Source organism: Dreissena polymorpha, chromosome 2 (assembly GCF_020536995.1).
Source record: "Dreissena polymorpha isolate Duluth1 chromosome 2, UMN_Dpol_1.0, whole genome shotgun sequence".
Classification (NCBI taxonomy): Eukaryota; Metazoa; Mollusca; class Bivalvia; order Myida; family Dreissenidae; genus Dreissena; species Dreissena polymorpha.
This window is the reverse complement of record NC_068356.1, coordinates 80,989,381-81,012,493: the sequence shown is the minus strand read 5'-3', so window position 1 is coordinate 81,012,493 and position 23,113 is coordinate 80,989,381. Positions and strand designations below refer to the sequence as shown.

General features: G+C 37.4%; 1 protein-coding gene across 1 annotated transcript in view; it reads left to right on the top strand.

The window, feature by feature from the left end:
• LOC127867778 (uncharacterized) overlaps nt 1-22,824 on the top strand; it is a 29,985-nt gene extending 7,161 nt beyond the window's left edge. The window contains exons 2-8 of the mRNA XM_052409209.1: nt 11,754-12,056; nt 12,590-12,733; nt 13,734-14,864; nt 15,330-15,599; nt 17,246-17,371; nt 17,889-18,100; nt 19,022-22,824. Coding sequence (XP_052265169.1) covers nt 11,792-12,056; nt 12,590-12,733; nt 13,734-14,864; nt 15,330-15,599; nt 17,246-17,371; nt 17,889-18,070 — 2,118 coding nt within the window. The 5' untranslated portion in view covers nt 11,754-11,791 and the 3' untranslated portion in view covers nt 18,071-18,100; nt 19,022-22,824. The remainder of the gene's footprint in view (nt 1-11,753; nt 12,057-12,589; nt 12,734-13,733; nt 14,865-15,329; nt 15,600-17,245; nt 17,372-17,888; nt 18,101-19,021) is intronic.
• The last annotated feature ends 289 nt before the right edge of the window (nt 22,825-23,113 follow it).

Sequence of the window (23,113 nt, the reverse complement as noted above, 5' to 3'; positions counted from 1 at the left end):
ATGCAAAATAAAAGACAAACATGATTTGATTTATATGCAAGTGGATATGTGTTTAATCAGATTCATGTGCATATTCTGCTTTATTATGTTTGCCACACTGAACAGTTTACTGTAATGACATGTTAGTGAAATGGATATGTAAAGGTAAACTTATTTAATTTATTAATGTCTCTTAGCTAAATACATCGACAACACTCAAGTATATATGTTTAAAGCGTTAGTATATCCACAAACTGAAACTAACACCCACTGTCCTACAGTGGGACTAACCACCCTCTCCCCCGTTGCGCCTACACCGAAAGGTCCTGCAACGTACCTATCCAGATCCAGAATTTATTTCCCCAAATCAAGTTTTCATGCTTATGTTAGTTGCAATAATACAACTCCCAGCTATTGACCCTCTGAGCTGTACGTATGTACTCATAAAAGCTCAGAGCATTCAAGAAGAAATAATGCTTTATAATAATGTTCAGTTTGCACTTTTATGAATTTACTTTTCCATGCTGAGACTATGCACTAACCGGTCAAACACTTAAAATTGAGGCCTGTAAAAACTTCAACAGGCCTGTGAATTGTTTCTCCTGGTAGGCAAGTCTGGCCGGTAAAATGTGATGGTCTTTCGCCACGTCTGAATTTTTCCATTAAAGGCTTTGGGCTGTCTTTCTACACTCCTTCAATGCTTGTTGCATGCTAATTAAGCCCAATTTAAGGGAAAGGTTTAAGTTAAAAATAAAAGCTGTCTGGCTGTTAAATAATTACAAATGCATTTGAGCAATTAAAATCATATAGTGAACAAATATTTGATGTAATAACACACAAGCATGCATTTGATATTAATATATGCAAGAAACAGCAAACAAGATAATGTTAAGCTACATAAGGCTTCGTACACTGCAACAGTGCTTTAATAAAAGTGTTTTAAATATTCATAGACTATTAGTGTATTAAAAATATAATTTCTCAAATAAAATAAAATAATTTTCCTACCTACCTACCCACCTGTAAAATTTAGGGTTGGTAAAGGGCAAACCAACAATATTTTAATTGTGGCCTCAGTGGTTAACATTGTTTAGACACTTTTAACAGAAACTCAGGAAGCAAGTCCAGTGGATCATCCAGGGAAAGACAGATTGTGAAATTACAAAATCATGTATTTGAGCCGTGCTCTGTGAAAAGGGGGTTTAATGATGTGCTTAGTGTCGTCAAAGATTAGCCTGTGCAGGCAGCACAGGCTAATCAGGGATGACTTTCCGCTTTTATTACACATGTATATGTTCTGTTTAAAGCAAGTCTCTTCTTAGCAAAAATCCAGTTTTGACGGAAAGTGTCGTCCCTGATTAGCCTGTGCAGTCTACGCACTTTACGCACATGCATTAAACCCCTTTTCACAGAGTGCGGCCCATTTCTATATAGATTATAATCTGTAATAAACTTTCAGTTGTGACCCAAATAATGGGGAAAAAATAATTGTATTTTAATGTAATTGATGTATTCCTTTACAAGGTAGAATAAGTTTTTGACTGATTCCTGTTTAAGTTTTAAAAATTGAAGCTTAAACCTATATCCCTAACCAAACAAATCACAATATAACAATATACATGTAACAGACATGAAGTAATAGACTCACTGTTGAGAAGTAGATTTATTCTCTCATACCAGCGCTTTTTTTTCAGCTTTTTGGGAAGATAGCCCATGGCTTTGAAATTGGGAATTTTATCAGCATTTTCAAGACATTGGGAAAATAAATTTGGATTTAAAACTTCATGAATGAGTTCAGAATCTTTAATCACAAACACCACCATTATCAACAGTTTTCCACATACATGTAATAAGCTCGCACAAAGTCTTCAGTCACATCACGCGCCATTTTAATAGGACGCGCTTCATCTTCTTTTGAAGAACTACTGCTTTCAATATGTTGAATATCAGTCAGCACTTTGCTTTCCGAAACAAACGATGATGATGCAAAAGAATCACTTGTTATTAAATCACTATCATTAACAATGGAAGGAGTTTCAATGGGAAGACAATTCTTTTTGACGATATTTGTATATTTAATTACGCTTGCTAAACAAAATCAACAGTTTTCGTTTTGCGGCCATGGTTTTGCTTAGGAATATTTTTCACGTAATATTTCGAATTGCGCGACATATTTGTTTTCCATGAAGCCGAATCAGGAAACGCTGGAATTTCATCGCAAATATAATAAGCGCCTGAACAACACAGAGAATATCGTGCACACGAATAATGCTGACGTTATCCAAATCCAGGTATAGTCTTAAACCCGTAAGAGACCTGATCGGACTATGCTTTGTTAAAAAGCGAAACAACCGATGTCATAATTGTCATTAGCGTTTTTTTCCCCAAATGGGAATTTTTTAGCAAATTTTGGGAAAAAAGTATACTTTTTATGCCCCCTTTTTGAAGAAAAGGTGGCATATACATGTAGTGATCAGACTGTCCGTCTGTCTGTCCGTCTGTCTGTCTTTTCGTCACACTTTGCGTTAGGTTTCGAAAAATGCTACTATGTCCATTGAGATATAACCTTCATATTTGGTATGCATGTGTATATGGACAAGGCCTTTCCATACGCACAAAAAAATTTACCCCTGTGACCTTGACCTTGAACTTAGGGTCCGCGTTCAGGTTTCGAAATCTGCGTTTAGGTTTCGAAAAAAGCTCATTACTTCTATGCCCCTTGAGATATAACCTTCATATTTGGTATTCATGTGTATATGGACAAGGCCTTTCCATACGCACAAAAATGTTTACCCCTGTGACCTTTACCTTGAACTTAGGGTTTGCATTTAGGTTTCGAAATCTGCGTTTAGGTTTCGAAAAAATGCTCATTACTTCTATGTCCCTTGAGATATAACCTTCATATTTGGTATGCATGTGTATATGGACAAGGCCTTTCCATACGCACAAAAAATGTTACCCCTGTGACCTTGACCTTGAACTTAGGGTCCGCGTTTAGGTTTCGAAATCTGCGTTTTGGTTTTGAAAAATGCTCATAACTTCTATGTCCCTTGAGATATAACCTTCATATTTGGTATGCATGTGTATATGGACAAGGCCTTTCCATACGCACAAACAATTTTACCCCTGTGACCTTGACCTTGAAGTAAGGGTCCACGTTTAGGTTTTGAAATCTGCGTTTAGGCTTTGAAAAATGCTCATAACTTCTATGTCCCTTGAGATATAACCTTCATATTTGGTATGCATGTGTATACAAACAAGGCCTTTCCATACGCACACAAATTTTGACCCCTGTGACCTTGACCTTGAACTTAGGGTCCGCGTTTAGATTTCGAAATCTGTGTTTAGGTTTCGAAAAAAGCTCATAACTTCTATCAAGCGTTTATAGGGGGCATAAGTCATCCTATGGTGACAGCTCTTGTTGCAATTGGGAATATAGCCGAATTTCGGCTATAAAATCGGGCCAAAAAAAGCCCTGCATACTTATGTATACCTTTTCTAGACTATATACTGTACAGTATATAAATGAATATTTTATATTTGTGAAATGATATTATCAAGATTTATCAGCACATAGGAAAACACCTGAGACAGAAATTATCACAAGTTCAAGGTAACAATCAACACTGTCACATTTCTGATCCAGATTGTATACCTTTATATTGGCTTTGTTATCTGTCAGTGTCAGGCAGCATGTACATTGCAACAGTAAGGCCACATGTTAAATGAAACAACATAATTGCAGGTTTCATCCTAGAGGGCGACGTAGGCAACTTTGTCCACTTACGATGCTTGATATCGCTTTCTGATTACATCAAAGAGAAAAAAAATTCGCCGACATTTTCTTATATGTTCTCCTTTGATAATCTGCCGCACGTGTGCGCAATGCCGTCACTAATACTGCCATTGTTTGCTGTGTGCAATTATCGGTTATCTGATCTACTGATAGCGAGAGGATTTGCTACGCATCACTGACCGCTGGTGCAAGTCGCCTTGGTTCATTCCAGTTGAGGCATTGTGTACACGCCGGTCTTACCAACAATAGTGTAATTGACGTAATCATCTATGTATAGAATGCCAGGCTCCCGACCTCGTTTACAGTTTTTCAATCGGCTCTTGTTATTTTTCAAGGCTGCCGGGAACCAATACAGCCATTGTTCACATAATTTATTGTTATGCTTGACGATTTGTACAACTTTAAACAGTCCGAATCTCACTGCTAAATTTCAGTCATAATATATTTGAGTACTGAGCTTAACAAATATCACAAACAGAGAAACAAACTTACACATTAAAAGTTTAATCCAAAAACGCAGTCAAGCACGTGGGAACATTCCATTAAAAGTCAATGACGCCATTAAAACATAAGAATTACCGCCACGCGACACTCAGTTGGGAGAATTACAATTTTGGGTATTTCAGAATGTACGGGTGTGTTACGTCAATTTATGTATTTATAATCGAATAAAACACAACAAATCTTGAAATAATGAACCTATGGCCGGCATAGAACATAAACATGTATTGTTGAAGAATCTCCCACAAAATGTTCTGGAGGTTTTTAAGAGTACAAGTTACTCTCTGTCGTTTGTCAAATTGCAAATTGAGACTGCTTAATAATGCGGAATTAATTGGGATAAATTGCAAATTCAAATTAAAAATTTAAGTTTTAAATGTGCATATGCGATAAAAATCGAATAGAAATAACCAAATGCTAAACAGTGACTTATTGTGCGCAAAGGGGATAAAATATAGCATTACGAATATATACTATTTGTATTGTTATTGTTATGCGTTTATTATATCGCCATGAGACATTGTCCGGTCTTTTAATTATTGATTTCTGATTGGTACTGGCATGAGCAGTAACTGATGAAACCTCTTCGGTACTGTCCAAAACCCGTTCAATCTATGGATCTATATAATTTACAATATTGTTTTAAAATCTATTTTTTGTATGCACTTTCCAAACAATAATAATGAACAACAATACAATGATTAATTAAAACTTGTACGACTTAAATAATATAATTTTAACAGTAGCTGTTGGAATTTAAATTAAACATTAATTTGCTTTTGTGTTTACCACTGCAATACGTTAGATGTGAATGAAAATTTGTTTTTTATCAACACATAGATGTTTTTTGTATTGCTGGAAGAATTTGAAAAATTATCGGAACACTTAACATAGAATACAATGAGGATGACTATTACCTTACTGCAGTGACTGAGATATTACAGTCAAGGAGTTGTTCACAAATTGTTGAAATGACAATTTGGGAACTTTGTCTCGCCAAAAATAAAAGAACTCTGAACATCAATGAGCAAAATAACATGAATGAGTGCTGAAAATATAATTATTATTTCTAGTTTTCAAGAATGTTTGAGATCTTACTAAACATGATTTGTATTTCTATGCATTAAGTAACTAATTGCACAAAATATGAAAAACAAGTTTATTGAAGACTGGTTTTGTCTTGCTCAATTGGAACAGTTGCAGTAATATTGATGTTTTAATTTTTTATTAACCCTTTCCAACTCAGATGCAAAGTTAAAATGGCACTCGCAGTCTGATCAGGTTTTATGCTGTTTGCTGCTCATTAGTATTTTAGGTTTGGAAATAAAGCCTTTAAAACTAATGAATCTAGTAAGAAAGGTCTTTCATTTAATTTAACTTTCAAAGGGACTACAAACGTGTCGAAATACCTATCTAAGCGGAAAAGGGTTTAAATAATTTGTCTTTAAAGTGATTTTGAAGCCTGAGAGTATTAATTGTGCAAAACTTGATTAAGTACAAAATATTTGCCAAATAACTTAAGACGCATTTTCTGAGGTTTCAATATTAAAGAAACAAAAACTGCTTTTTTTTATACCAATAAGGTAATTCAAACATGTTTCTGTTAATTGCATGTAGATAAAAAATCTGTAGGAATTCATTTGTAACCTAACACATGTAAGTGTATTACAATGTATATTTAAACCATGAATGTACATCTCTACATCTCCTCATTTGTCATTTGTTACAGTTCATGAACCACAGTCTGCGTTTTGTGTTTCAATGTCAACATGTTTACTTCTCCAAATACATATCTGGGACAGGTGAAAGCTATTTTTAAACAAGCGGGTCAAGCAAGGGAAGTAACTTATTTCTGATCACACTCACAGCTGTTTCTCATGTACATGTCGTTTGCAACATTTTTGTCCTATTGCATAATTCCATAAAATACTGTATCACCATGGGTTTAATTTTGAGGCAGAAAAGAGCTTTTCTTTTTAAAAAGTTGGAAATTATTAGTGGAAGGAATTGGGAAAGCATTGTAAGTCTAAATATATATTGACCTAGTTCTAGCCTCTAGAGATTTATGTAAAATGTTTATCAAGTACAGAACGTTTATCAATAGTGACTGCCTAGAGCATACATTGCCTGAGTTTTCTTGGCTGACAGAACATGTGTATATGGACTACTTTGGACTTTGCTGGATTGTGTAGTTAATGGCTAGGCTATGGAGAGGTTATTCTGGTCAAATATTTTGACCTCTAAATGGTAACAATTGTTACAAGCTTTTATTTCAAATCATGTGCAAAATATCTAGCATCAGTGTTCCAGCTAGGATTTGAAAATGGCAGGGGGGCTTTTTTGCCAAAAGGGCACTTTCGATGCACAGTATTTTGCCAAAAGGGCACTTTCGACGCGCAGTATTTTGTCAAAAGGGCACGTTTGAGCGCGCTGGTGTTTCTGGAATGCTTCCTATTGCATGTTAATTTATATGTTATAAATAATTGTATTATTCCCATTTTTATTAAACCATTCAAAAATAATGTCTACAATGAGGATTAAATTAATTACAATGTAATAAGAGATTTATGAATTATCATATGTAAAAAAAAAAAAAAAAAATTTTTTTTTTTTTTTTTGGGGGGGGGTGGGGGGCAGGGCGGAGGTTCGGAGGGGCAGGGCGGAGGTTCGGGAGGGCAGGGTGCGGCGCCCTTCGATTAAGGCCTAGCTGGAGCACTGTAGCATGATAAACACGTTTTTAAGTATTTGACTCAAAAAAAAGTATTGGCCTTCGCAAGTTTTAGTAGGCCTAGAGCTTCAATTAATTGTTATAATTTCTAATGAGAATGGATTGTACCAGATGTTTTGGAAAGATGTATGCTTTATGGATTATCCTGCAGGTTAAATTTTACTGATTTGTCTTAATATTTACAGTCATACAGTAACCATATTATACTTCTATTACTTAAATTGCAGATGTTGATTTTCAAATATGGTTTGTCATAATATCAGTGTGTTTTTTATATTTGGAGGAAGGGGCCTGGGCCTTATATTTAAGTGCATGTTTGTTGTTTGTGTTTTTTTGGGAGATGGGGGTGGGGCATTTATTTCCACCCAAAAGAGGTATTTAGTATTTTTAGCTTGATTATATATTTTTCAATTATTTCAGCATCAATTGCCTCAGTAATACTGGATACTAATATTACTATATGCCTGGACGTCAAGTATTTCTGTGTCACAGTAGCCTCGATCATTTATAGAAGTTGTATTAGACCCCTTCGAGTAGCAAGAAGTGAACAAAATATACCTGTGACATTTTAAGTTATGAAAGCAAGAAGAGACATTCTTGCATACAATAAACCATTGAACTGCCTAATTAATTGTCTGATAACAAACAACATCCTTTAGGTATAGGTGAATTATATCAAATGCCCGAGTTTATTGAACTCTTGATTCTATAATTCTATATTATTATATGGTGAATTAAATCAAATGCCCCAGTTTGTTGAACTCTAGATTATTTCTCATGCCTGATTAAAATAAACAAATCACGCCTCAATTTTTTTTTCTCACATTATAATTTGCTGATATTGGTGATTGATAGTTTAACCATTTACTAATCATAAGAAGTAGTTTCATAGTATCAAATGTTCACTTGTTTATAAGACCTCCAAAGTTCAGTAATTATGTGCCCATAAGTGATAAGCCTTTGTGGTTTCTAGTGCAACTATACTGATGCAAGACTGACTTAAGGGAATACTCATTGTGGTATTTATGTTGTCGGAAATGGTGTGAAGATGCTAAGTATGGAACCTGTTGTAATTTGAACTAGGCACTTACCAACATTCCCCAACATGTTGATGATCTTGACAATCGGCTTTGAGATCGAACTTGAGGTTTCATCGGAAAAGGAAATCAACTGTTTTCTAAGCCACACTTGAGCGCTTAAGGGCAATCATGGCCCTCGTGGTCATTCCATAACTACTACTAATAAATTTGCTGATTGTATCTTTTGGCGCAATCGAGACAGCAATTTGATAAAAATAAAATAAATTGTTTCGTGTGTTCATGATTGTGAGATTGCTAACGAAGGACAGACTCAACATAGATAACTTTATTTTAATACCTTAAGACATTTTCCAGTGAATAAACCTCTGTACATCAGCAGAAAAAAAAGAACAGGCACAACGCTAACAGTAATTTTGTGGGTGGCATCCAGGATTATGTCATAGATGATAAAGAACAGGAACAAGACAACACCCAGAAACATATGACTAATGGCACTTTGTGGGGTTTCAATAAGGACGATTGTAGTATTGTAATGAGCCCTGCTCTGTGAAAACAGGGCTTACATGTAACTCATGTGTGTAAAGTGTAGTCTCAGATAACAGGGCTTACATGTAACTCATGTGCGTAATGTGTAGTCTCAGAACAGGGCTTACATGTAACTCATGTGCGTAATGTGTAGTCTCAGAACAGGGCTTACATGTAACTCATGTGCGTAAAGTGTAGTCTCAGATAACAGGGCTTACATGTAACTCATGTGCGTAAAGTGTAGTCTCAGATAACAGGGCTTACATGTAACTCATGTGCGTAATGTGTAGTCTCAGAACAGGGCTTACATGTAACTCATGTGAGTAATGTGTAGTCTCAGATAACAGGGCTTACATGTAACTCATGTGTGTAAAGTGTAGTCTCAGAACAGGGCTTACATGTAACTCATGTGCGTAAAGTGTAGTCTCAGATAACAGGGCTTACATGTAACTCATGTGCGTAAAGTGTAGTCTCAGATAACAGGGCTTACATGTAACTCATGTGCGTAATGTGTAGTCTCAGATAACAGGGCTTACATGTAACTCATGTGTGTAAAGTGTAGTCTCAGAACAGGGCTTACATGTAACTCATGTGTGTAAAGTGTAGTCTCAGATAACAGGGCTAACATGTAACTCATGTGCGTAATGTGTAGTCTCAGAACAGGGCTTACATGTAACTCATGTGCGTAATGTGCAGTCTCAGAACAGGGCTTACATGTAACTCATGTGTGTAATGTGTAGTCTCAGAACAGGGCTTACATGTAACTCATGTGTGTAATGTGTAGTCTCAGAACAGGGCTTACATGTAACTCATGTGCGTAATGTGTAGTCTCAGAACAGGGCTTACATGTAACTCATGTGCGTAATGTGTAGCCTCAGAACAGGGCTTACATGTAACTCATGTGTGTAAAGTGTAGTCTCAGATAACAGGGCTTACATGTAACTCATGTGTGTAATGTGCAGTCTCAGAACAGGGCTTACATGTAACTCATGTGTGTAATGTGTAGTCTCAGAACAGGGCTTACATGTAACTCATGTGTGTAATGTGTAGTCTCAGAACAGGGCTTACATGTAACTCATGTGAGTAATGTGTAGTCTCAGAACAGGGCTTACATGTAACTCATGTGTGTAATGTGTAGTCTCAGAACAGGGCTTGCATGTAACTCATGTGTGTAATGTGTAGTCTCAGAACAGGGCTTACATGTAACTCATGTGCGTAATGTGTAGTCTCAGAACAGGGCTTACATGTAACTCATGTGCGTAATGTGTAGTCTCAGAACAGGGCTTACATGTAACTCATGTGTGTAAAGTGTAGTCTCAGATAACAGGGCTTACATGTAACTCATGTGCGTAATGTGTAGTCTCAGAACAGGGCTTACATGTAACTCATGTGCGTAATGTGCAGTCTCAGAACAGGGCTTACATGTAACTCATGTGTGTAATGTGTAGTCTCAGAACAGGGCTTACATGTAACTCATGTGTGTAATGTGTAGTCTCAGAACAGGGCTTACATGTAACTCATGTGCGTAATGTGTAGCCTCAGAACAGGGCTTACATGTAACTCATGTGCGTAAAGTGTAGTCTCAGATAACAGGGCTTACATGTAACTCATGTGTGTAAAGTGTAGTCTCAGATAACAGGGCTTACATGTAACTCATGTGTGTAAAGTGCAGTCTCAGATAACAGGGCTTACATGTAACTCATGTGCGTAATGTGCAGTCTCAGAACAGGGCTTACATGTAACTCATGTGTGTAATGTGCAGTCTCAGAACAGGGCTTACATGTAACTCATGTGCGTTATGTGTAGCCTCAGAACAGGGCTTACATGTAACTCATGTGCGTTATGTGTAGCCTCAGAACAGGGCTTACATGTAACTCATGTGCGTAGTGTGTAGTCTCAGAAAACAGGGCTTACATGTAACTCATGTGTGTAATGTGCAGTCTCAGAACAGGGCTTACATGTAACTCATGTGTGTAATGTGTAGTCTCAGAAAACAGGGCTTACATGTAACTCATGTGCGTAATGTGCAGTCTCAGAACAGGGCTTACATGTAACTCATGTGCGTAATGTGTAGTCTCAGATAACAGGGCTTACATGTTACTCATGTGCGTAATGTGCAGTCTCAGAACAGGGCTTACATGGAACTCATGTGCGTAATGTGTAGTCTCAGATAACAGGGCTTACATGTAACTCATGTGCGTAATGTGCAGTCTCAGAACAGGGCTTACATGTAACTCATGTGCGTAATGTGCAGTCTCAGAACAGGGCTTACATGTAACTCATGTGTGTAATGTGCAGTCTCAGAACAGGGCTTACATGTAACTCATGTGCGTAATGTGCAGTCTCAGAACAGGGCTTACATGTAACTCATGTGCGTAATGTGCAGTCTCAGAACAGGGCTTACATGTAACTCATGTGCGTAAAGTGCAGTCTCAGAACAGGGCTTACATGTAACTCATGTGCGTAATGTGCAGTCTCAGATAACAGGGCTTACATGTAACTCATGTGCGTAATGTGTAGTCTCAGATAACAGGGCTTACATGTAACTCATGTGCGTAATGTGTAGTCTCAGAAAACAGGGCTTACATGTAACTCATGTGCGTAATGTGTAGTCTCAGATAACAGGGCTTACATGTAACTCATGTGCGTAATGTGCAGTCTCAGAACAGGGCTTACATGTAACTCATGTGCGTAATGTGTAGTCTCAGAACAGGGCTTACATGTAACTCATGTGCGTAATGTGTAGTCTCAGAACAGGGCTTACATGTAACTCATGTGCGTAATGTGTAGTCTCAGATAACAGGGCTTACATGTAACTCATGTGTGTAAAGTGCAGTCTCAGAACAGGGCTTACATGTAACTCATGTGCGTAAAGTGTAGTCTCAGAATAGCCTGTGAAACGCACAGGTTAATCTTGAAAAAATACTTTCTTTGTTTAAAGAAAGTATCTGTTATACAAATATGGAGTCTATGCAGAAAGTGTTGTCCCTGATTAGTCTGTGGGGACTTCTCAGGCTGTTTTCTGGGACGACACTTTACGCACATGCATCATGCATTCAGTCTGGTTTTGCCAGAGTGAGGCTGACAAATATTTCCTTTCTACTTCCTGGATTATGAGATAGTAAGGAAATATAAAATAGCTGAAGAGATGGCAAACATAAGTATTGAAATTTTGTTCTTTCAGGATTATGAAATAATCAGGTGAAGCATCCAAACAGAGACATGACGAACAACAACTTCTTTGCCTTCGATAAAGAGGAATGTTGTGAGGATGAGCAGGAAGAGGTGAAGCCGACCCGGAAACCGGGCGAGGCACCGGATGGGGGATGGGGCTGGGTGATTGTGTGCGGGGCCTTTGTTGTCACACTGTTTATGGCAGGTCTGCCTGCATGCTTCATAGGACTGCTAGAAGAGATGCAGGAGGATTTTAATGTGCCATATCTGTTGTATGCGCCACTTGTGATGGACGCTTTCATTTTTTTGTCAGGTGAGAATACCTTTACTTATTACCAGTATTTAGTATAAGGTAGTTGGCAATCATTTTGTGTTGCAAAATTAAATGCATAATAACCGAGGAAAAAATAGGCTTCTTACAGAATTTTGTAAAAGATTTTGTTAAGTCCAACATACCATGCTTAAAAGTTAAAAAAACAAACTTGTGAAGCGTCCTTGTTCCCCTCATTTTGTGAAAAAAATGAGTCACAAACTCCTCAAAATTGGGATGTGTCGCAAACTTTTAAATTGTGACAAAAATGAGTCGTGAACTTCTTTAATTGGGAAAATGTGTGTTGCTTACTTCTTTAAATTGTGAAAATTTGAGTAGGAAACTTGTCAAATTTGTGGGGAAAAAAACAGACATTATTTACGACGGGGGAAAAAGCCATGATACTTAACTAATAACTTTCTTTAACTGTAGTCAAACAAACTTTTAATTATCACCGTCATATAAATTAAATATGCAAATTTTAAGAATAAAAATAAAATAATAAAATACCATCCTATTAATTTCCATTTTCCTAGGGCCCCTTGCCAGCTGCCTGATACACAAGTTTGGGGATAAAATTACAACGTTTGTGGGAGGTCTCCTCGTCTTCCTGGGAACGCTAGTCAGCTCGCAGGTGCCCCACCCTGCGCTCATTGTGGTCTTCTTTGGTGCAATAGGAGGTGAGTTGGTGCGCATTGGAGTAACGCTGCAGATATCAAAATTAGCACAACACCTCAAGCCCTGCACTTTAGAAAATTGTGAACTTGACTCACCCAGGTTCTTGGGTTCATATTTAAGCCATTTTCCATATCTCAAATAATAACATTAAAATTCATGAAAACTTTATAGCAGACCTTATTTCGATGACTTCTTACCATGATGATTACGTTGCTATTGTCCCGCATGGGGGCCTTATCGGGTGCCATCTCTTCAGAGCATTTTTTTCCAATCAAACAGTTGTCCTTTAAAACTGGTCATACCCCAATAAGATTATAAAATAAACTTTTAGCCATTATGCCCACTGTTGTTCTTTCAACACTTCTTGTAGATATATGAGTTCTCTCAGAGAATTATTTCCAAGATGGTTCATTCCTAAGCTAAAAGTTTTTAGCCCAAATAACTAAGAATATTTAATTACTGTGGTCAAAGTACTGAAACGTCGAAACTAGCAACTATGTAGTTACTACAGATACAATATCTCAAGATGACATTTAATTCTCTGTTCTGCTGCCAGTATGTCTACTGAATTTCTGCTGCATAGTCCTATAGTGTTTGATATAGTGTTGATATACCGGTATTGCCTAGCATACGTGATGTTTTCCACAACCAAACTGAAAACATGTTTTTCCAAAAGTTAAAAATAGGATACATATTTGGCATTTCCTCTTAGAGTAAAGAGTGAAACTCGGCTTTGCCCATATTTTGAGATATTTTTAATTGATTACAAACTCATAATCACCACTGCAATTTTACCTCTCACCAGTGCAATGCAACCCCCTTCATTGAAGGCTTTAGGGACATAAGAATAATCTTGTTATAAGAATCAAGAACTTTTTTGTGTGCTGTGCGCACATGACTTATAAATTCTTATTAAATTCTGACATTTTTCTGTGTTTGGCCAGGCTTCAATGTATTTGCCCAAGTCACTTGTGCTTATACTTCAAATTTGTTGCTTTTCAGGGACTGGGCTTGGCATAGCCTATCTTCCATCGAAGGTTATCATCGCCCAGTGGTTCCAACATAAGCGAGCCTTGGCCACAGGCTTTGCAGTCATGGGCGTTGGTGTCGGATACCTTGTGTTCAACTCAATAGTGAAACAACTTCTAATGTCGTGGAACTGGAAAAACATTGTAGCCATCATGGCCGCAGTATCCTTGCACATTTGTGCGTCCGCACTGCTGTATAGACCGTTAACGAAATTGAAAAGAAAGGGGATGAAACGTGGTGTGATTCAACATGGTGCCATAATGAAAGCCTTAATTGCAGAGAAAGAGAGACAGAGAACGATATCAAATGGATCTCTCGATAACTGTATTATAACAAAAGACAATCGTCTCATAAAAATCGATGTTATCGACCTAAGAAATAAGAGTAACTCAACGATCAATAGGATAAAAGAAGCGTTTGGCTTCAGTTCAAGGAGCCTGAACAAATCCAAGAACTCTTTGATTGTCCCTCGAGGGCCACAGCGACAACTATCGCAACTGTCGCGATCTTCAGTGCGGTCGGTGCTCATGCCTAAACCAGCCTCACCTGAACCCCCTCGGCCCTTGCAGCTGCAACAACAACAGCAAGAGCAACATCCTGATACTGACAGTGGGTGCGGAAGTCTGGAGAATTCCCCGAAACTTCCGAATCTCACCGAGCATGCGGAAAATGTGCCCAGCGAAGATCCCAATGATCCATGGGACAAGACTTCGCCACTCGTTGTTAAACTTCCCCCTCAGCAGAACTGCGGGGCGTGTAATGTTCCCGCTGCTGAACATAATGTGCATGCTTTGGACATAGCTAGTAATTCGCCTCGATTGAATGGGAGTATGCGAAACAGTGTTGTTTCTCCTGGGAGTAGCATGAGAAGCGTGAACACACGAGTGCGGACTATCTCGAACTCGAGCTCTGGGAAGAACAGCGTGATGGTGCCAATAAGTCTGTTATCCAGTGCCACAGGCGAACAGTTTCTGGACATTGTGGAGGTGGAGGAGGTATCCAAATACAAATTGGTGCGAATATTGTGCAAGACATTTGAATTTAAGATGCTCACAAATGTGTCCTTCTGTTTGCTGATTGTTTCCTGCGTATTAACTATCTTTGGTAAGTTAATGCATTAATTAATGTCTTATAAGTTTATGGCTTTTTAAATATCTTTGGTAAGTTTTGTTATGAAATATTAACTACTTTGGTGAGTGCAAGTTATAAGCGATCTTTGGTCAGTTTTGTTTAATTGTTTTTACTGAAAAAAAAAATATATATGCAAGATGTTTGTGTATAAGTAAGGGACAAGTCCTGATGAAATTTCTATGCTGATACGTTTTACCACCTTCCCAAACATGGTGCCAGACTTGGTCTCAAGCGGAAGAAATCTCTCTTGGACAAAGTGGTTAAATGCATGTGCGTAAAGTTTTGTTACAGATTAGCCTGTGCAGTCTGCACAAGCTAATCAGGGACAATAATTTCCGCTTTTATGATATCTTTCGTTTAAAGAAAATCTCCTCTTAGCAAAAATCAGGCTTAGCTATTCTGAGACGACACTACGCACAAAACGCATTCCTTTCCCAGGCTATGTCATTCCGTTCTACCACCTACCCGAGCACGGCACCAGCCTTGGTCTCACAGAAGAGAAATCCAAGTACCTGATCACGATATTCTGGGTGACGAGCATGATTAGCCGGCCGGTGATTGGCTTCATAGCGGACCGGCCTGTTGTGAACCCTGTCTACTTCAACAGCTTCATGGTGACCCTGGCTGGCGTCGTATCGCTATGCAGCTCCCTCTTCACAGATTACAGTTCACTGAAGTTCTACGCAGTCCTCTTGGGGCTTTTCTCAGGTACTGAGCTCCTTGTTGTTGCCTGTTTTGTCATGTTAAAAGATTTCCTTTTTTATTAGCTCATCTGCTGTGCAACAGGCTTAATTTTATAATTTTGTGATTGTTTTTTGTCTACTGTATTTGAATCATCCTGTTATTCCTTCAAGATATTTCTTTTTATGCCCCCAGTAGGGTGGCATATAGCATTTGAACTGTCTGTCCGTCCGAAAACTTGAACATAGGCCATAACTTTTGCAATATTGAAGATAGCAACTTGATATTTGGCATGCATGTGTATCTCATGCAGCTGCACATTTTGAGTGTTGAAAGGTCAAAGTCATCCTTCAAGGTCAAAGGTCAAAAAAACAAATCCAAGGGAAGTAACAAGCTTTAAAGGGAGATAATTTCTATTTATCATTTGGCAGGTACAGCTCATTTTTACAAGGGAAGTAAAAAAAATGAAAAAACAAAAAAATCAAAGCCGTGCATTAGGGGGCATTGTGATTCTGACAAACACATCTCTTGTTTAATCTACATATCAGTTCGATTCTTATTGGAGGTTGGGAGGAATTGAAGCTGCACATTTTTATGCCCCCCTTCGAAGAAGAGGGGGTATATTGCTTTGCACATGTCGGTCGGTCGGTCGGTCTGTCGGTCCGTCCACCAGGTGGTTTCCGGATTATTACTCAAGAACGCTTAGGCCTAGAATCATGAAACTTCATAGGTAGATAGATCGTGACTCGCAGATGACCCCTATTGATTTTGAGGTGACTAGGTCAAAGGTCAAAGTCATGGTGACCCCAAATAGTAAAATGGTTTCAGGATGATAACTCAAGAACGCATATGCCTAGGATCATAAAACTTCATAGGTAGATTGATCATGACTTGCAGATGACCCCTATTGATTTTGAGGTCACTAGGTCAAAGGTCAAGGTCACGGTGACCCGAAATAGTAAAATGGTTTCCGGATGATAACTCAAGAACGCATACGCCTAGGATCATGAAACTTCATAGGTAGATAGATCATGACTCGCAGATGACCCCTATTGATTTTGAGGTCAGTAGGTCAAAGGTCAAGGTCATGGTGACCCGAAATAGTAAAATGGTTTCCGGATGATAACTCAAGAACACATATGCCTAGGATCATGAAACTTCATGGGTAGATTGATCATGACTCGCAGATGACCCCTATTGATTTTGAGGTCACTAGGTCAAAGGTCAAGGTCATGGTGACCCCAAATAGTTAAATGGTTTCTGGATGATAACTCAAGAACGCTTACGCCTAGGATCATGAAACTTCATAGGTACATTGATCATGACTCGCAGATAACCCATATTGATTTTCAGGTCACTAGGTCAAAGGTCAAGGTGACCCGAATCAGTAAAATTGTTTCCGGATGATAACTCAAGAACGCTTTTGCCTAGGATCATGACACTTCATAGGTACATTGATCATGACTCGCAGATGACCCCTATTGATTTTCAGGTCACTAGGTCAAAGGTCAAGGTCGCAGTGACAAAAAACGTATTCACACAATGGCTGCCACTACAACAGAAAGCCCATATGGGGGGCATGCATGTTTTACAAACAGCCCTTTGTTATTTCTTGTGAATGTGTTAATACCCTGCAATACGTTGCTATAACTTGTGTGGTTTCTATGTTCCAGCGTCATTCTTCACCCTGCAGTCTATCATTCTGATGCAGCTGTATGACAAAGACAAGCTGGTGTCCAGTCTCGGATTACTCGAGTTCTTTCAAGGCATTGCCGTCTGTGCCAGCCATGTCATCAGTCGTAAGTCGTGGATTGGGTTTTATGAAGTTTAAAGCCATACAAAACTTAACATTAAATAGTGGTATTTCTGACTGACAAGAACATTAATATTTTTGGAAGTTCTGTCATTTAAATCTATGGCTTTATAAATAGAATGTTTAAATAATTATTCTAAGAAGATACACAATTTTAAAGTGTGATTGAATCCTTTCCTGCCCAGAAGTATGTGAAAACGGCTAGATACATTCAGCTTAGAACCAGAACAGCCTGCCATTAACTCCCAGCCTGTTCAGGTTTTATGTTGTGTTTTTTTTACTCATCAGTATCTTGGGGTTTGAAATGAAACCTTTAAAACTTCAATAGAGTAAGAAAGGTTTAAAATGTAAATTGTTTTTATAAGGGACAACAAAAGTGTCATAAGTATCTGAGTTGTAAAGGAATACAAATTATTCCAATAAAAATAAACAAAATTTCATATATTATTTAAGGATTTAACTTAAAAAGCATGCTTAATATAACAAATGTTATTTTTTTCCAGATGTGCTGACCAGCCAAGTGGCTCTGATGGCAATGGGAGGAGTCATGTTCGTGGGCGGCCTGGTTGGGTTCACCGTCCCTCGGGCGCGCGCCATGGAGACGCGCCGGGAGTATTCCCCGGAGATGGACCGCCTGGAGGATATCCCCGAGGAGGAAGTGGTGCATTGTGAGAGCTCCATATGACTAGATGACTGGGATGGTATCGGGGAACAGGTGAGCAGAGACTTTTAAGTTTACTTATTGATTACAAGTTGCATTGAAATTCTGTTTCAAGGGCTCTGCAAGTGTAATTTTGCGAGTGTTAACTAGTCACTGCATTTATTTCAAGTAAACCGTTCGGTTTTCATGATACATTTTACTAGGCTTCTGTGTAACAAGACAGGGATTTTGAGTTTGATCCTCAGTCCGGCCACATCCATATGAGTCGCGTTCTGAGAAAACTGGGCATAATTCATGTGCTTAAAGTGTCGTCCCAGATCAGCCTTTGCAGTCTGCACAGGCTTATCAGGGACGACACTATCCGCTGAAACTAGATTTTCGGTAAAAAGGGACTTCCTTTAAACAGAAAATACTCTTAAAGCAGCAAGTGTAGTCCTAGATTAGCCTGTGAAGACTGCACAGGCTAATCTAGGATGACACTTTACGCACATGAATTATGCCCAGTTTTCTCAGAACACGGCTCATATGTACCTTTTGTAGGCATTGGTCATGAAATCCTTTCTATAGCCATTATCTACCTACCTCTGATTCAAGAAGGGCAGTTATTAGGTACTGTGGTAAGTATATGCAATCTGGTAAACCAGCTTCCTCAGGAAAAATGAGTCAAATACTGTTCAAATGGCAAAAAATCCATCTAAACAAACAGCATTTTGTGGTTGACAGCTGCAGGTTGACATAATGTTTTCTGACATAAACACACTGTATGTGTCAGCTTTCCTTAGCCACTAGTGGCAATATGACACAGCATGTGTAAGCTGCACTTTTAGACGGTCTGTGGAGATTTATAAAGATCACTGTACATTCCCACATAGTAGTGCAGATTCTGATATTTAAAAAAATGCTATTTTGTGTTTCAGAAAAGACTGGTTGCTTTCATTCTATAACAAGTTACAATATAACATCATCTATTTTCAGGTTTAAGCTACTTGGTCATTGGGGAAAGTGGAAAGAAAGCAGGAGTCAAGTTATACGTGACGTTATACATGCTGACCACATGTGAAATACTTCATGTTGTTTCCTAGAGAGCCAAAATGTGTGAACTCTGACTTTATTGTATTAGTTTGGTTAAAATTAGCAATCATTGACAGGCACATGCACTGAATAACTGCCATGCAGTTGAACGTGGTGTATTTGTGGAGGTCAAAGATTACAATGCTCTGATCACATTGATTTGATACTGGAAAGAGAAACCACACACAACACCACTGTGTTGACTTATTACTAGAATGACTTAGCTTGTTACTTGTGAACAGAATGACTTAGCTGATGCTGTATAACCCAATGATGTGACTCCTAGAGAACCAGTATTGATCAATAAGTCTTATGTTTAGGGGCTTAGTGTATTGAGGAATAATGATAAGAGGTGTCCAAATGAATAATGGAACAGAAATCTAGGTTGATGGATCACCTCATGAAGTAGAATGTAATGGCTGAGGACTATTGGATATTGGCTATTGTGTATTAATCGTGTACTTTGTTCAAAAACAGGCTCTAAGCTGCTATGAAAGTGACTGTAAAGATGTGTTATAGATTGATTGATTGTTAGCGATAGATAGTGCTTTTTTCTCAAAGTTATTGAAAATTGTTGAATTGGTTGGTGTATTTACGCAAATATTTTTGTATTATATGACAGACATAGGTTCAGTTGTAAGTTCAGAATTTCGTCCAGGGATTCCTGTCTGATCATGGTACAAAATAATATAACTGTATACTTTAATCAGTTTATTGTTTGATCTACGGTTTCTAATGCTTCGAACCAGAGAATTCTAGGTGTGTGCCCTTGAATGGTTATTTAATTATGTAATATTCGTCTGTGATAGCTGATAACCATTTTGTAAACAAACTCTAAGTGCTAAACATTTTCCTTTCCGATTGCGGAGAATCTCAGATAGTTTTTATTGGAAAACGTGATATGTATAATTTCAGGGCTTTTTTTCCTTCTTAAGCAAGGGCCCTATAAAGGCCCTTTTCCCGAAGAGAAAGGCCCCTTCCTCTAAGAGAATTTCTTTTAAATGATGTAAATTTCGCCAAATTTCAAGTTTAGTTTGGGGAAAATTTTCCCACTTTTTCCCCAAAATGGACGCCAAGGCCCTTTCCCCCAAATGAAGAAAAAGAGCCCTGCATCGATTGATATTCACACGGAATATGTTCTGCAAGTGAAGGTACAGGCACACATCCTCCAAGTTTTTTGTCTGACCTACATGTTTTATGTACTGTAAGCATGGACAAGATTGGTTTCAGATATGTTGATTTTTGTAAAATAAGGAAACTAAGAAACATTTTGGGTATTTAATGATCTCATATTTTTTGTAAATAAATAGATCGCGATATTAATTTTATAAAATGCCTTTTGATGTTTTAGTCAGGAGTTATACTGTTTCTTACACTGGAATGTTATTGTTTTTCTACAGAGACATGACTTTTTGTGTGAAATAAATGTGAAAGTATTTTGTTACATTCAATTGAACAGTAAAAAGATAAGTGTGTTGAAATAGGGCATGATTTTTAATCAAATTGTCATTTTTTGATTACAGTTATATATGTTTCTTGTTGTATATAAATGTACAAATGGAAAAAATGTCTGAATGTGTGACTGCCTAAATATAGTATATATTTTTTTGACATTAAATGTCGCTGTAGCACTTGATGCTGTGTTTGTTTACTGTACAAAACTAAAGTTGTGTGTCCTTTGGTACATGATTTTAATGTTTGGCTTTGCAATAATATAATGATGAATGTACAATGATTTGGCTAAAAAGGACTGTATATGTTTGTTGTCCAAGCCTTTTGTTTTTGTTTTATACATTTAGAACTTACCTTATATTGAATACATGTGTATATTGATTCTTCTGTGTCATGTTATTGGTTAGTATTTAATGTAATTGACAAATTTATTAAGTCATTCCTCAAAAGCCAAAAGCATGTATCTGCATATCTGCAAAAAGACTGATAATTCATACTGGCTTTTAAGAGACATTTGATAGAAAATGGTATAGCATCGTAAGAAAATATACAATGTATATTTTATAGGATAGATAAAATATTAAAATTAGCATAATTTGGCCCTAAGTCTTGATTTGTTTGTTTTTTTTGCATTTCTTTTTTTATGTTCTTGTTATTTTAAAATATCCACATGGTGTTTGACTGTGTGTGGTTAAGTGTCAGCTAGATTTTAAATGTTGCTATAAATGAGTATTACTTTGTTAAAACCGGGCTTAATGCTTGTGTAAAGTGTTGTTCCAGATTAGCCTGTGCAGTTTGCAGTCTGATCAGGGGCAACACTTTAAGCTTTTATTACATCATTTCGTTTAAAGGAAGTCTCTTTTTAGAGCAAAAATCCAGTCCAAGCGGTAAGTGTCATCCCTGATTAGCCTGCGCAAATTGCACAGGCTAAGCTGGGAGGACACTTTACAAACATGCATTTAGCCTTATTTTCTCACATGGTGGCTCAATTGATTGTTGGGACATTTCAAAGCGTTGAGTTAATTGATACCTTTTTGTTTGTATGAATGGAAACTGCTCTATGAAGGATCTCAGCAGTGGGGTGTACCTTTTATGAAAGGTGGTTATACATATTAAGACAAAGTAAAGTTTAACATATTCACTTTAAAGCATTTTTAAAACCTTGATGGTGTTAAATATTGTTGTTTCTTTTTGCTACATGTTGTGATACTGTTGTGTGCTTGTTGTTTTTCATTTTTTGTGCGATTTTAGTTACTTTTTGTATGTGCTATTATATGTAAACATTTTAATTTTATTTTTATCATAATAATTTATTATTTTAAAATCATTAAGCCAAAAAAACACAATTTTTAGATTTATATTTGATTGAAGGGGAAAGTCTCTGCACTTTTGCATAACAAGTTGCACTGTAAAGTTGTTCACACTTAAAATAACCGTTTACTGCTCAGATGCCACTTGAAAATGGTTGTATGCAACCTGCACAAAGCCAGCAGGGCCTGCCAGTTAATCGCAGTATATTTAGGTTTCTGGGCTGTTCGCTGCTCATCAGTATTCCAAGGCTCGGAAATAAAGGCTTTGAATCTTGAATCTAGTGGGAAAGATACATAATTATAATTTTTTTCTAAGGGACTACAAAACGGTCACAGTGCGTATCTGAGTGGTAACTGGTTGACTCGCACTTGTTTGATATCCTGAATATATGGCTTGTAAATTTAGCTCCCACTTTCAGGATTTTTCTACAGTAGAGAGATTGAGTGTACACCAATCATTTACAATGGGCTCTGTGAAGAGGGGGGTTTAAAGCATGTGCATTAAGTGTTGTCCCAGATTAACCTGTGTAGTCATAACCAGGGACGACACTTCCCCTAAACTGGATTTTGTCTAAGACTTTTTTTAAGGGAAAGATATCATAAAAGTGTAAAGTGTCATCCCTGATTAACCTGCACAGGCTTATCTGTGACAACACTTTACGCACATGCATTAAACTCCTTTTCGCAGAGCACTGCCCATATGTAATTGGTACTGTTAGCATTGAGAATTTTGTTTAGCCGAGCTGTTAATTAATGCCGTTTTGGAAAAAAGGGAACTATAACTTTGGTGTATGGTGTAGTTGTGATCATCTTGGTTTCATTTGTTGATCTATCATCATCATCTGGAATGAATGTTGTTTTTCTATGAAGAATTTTTTAAGTGTATGGTTATTCCACCACTATATTGAAGTCTGCTTATTGAAGTAAAATAAATTTAAACCAGCATTTATTTTGTTGTATGTATCAAAAGTGCAACAGGTGAAATGTTTAAGTAACTTATGACATCTTTTAACAATTCTACAGTATAACATAATTTTAACATACAAATTCATTTTCCTTTAAATTTACTTGTGGTTGTATATCCTGTACTAATGTACAATCAAAAATGCATCGAAGTGTAATTAATTTTTTAAAAAAGGGGTTTACAATTCATTGAACTTAGTAATTTATGTATCTTAAGTGGCGTTTTGAAAGTAAAACGATAAGTTACCATTTTAGGTATTTAAAACATGAT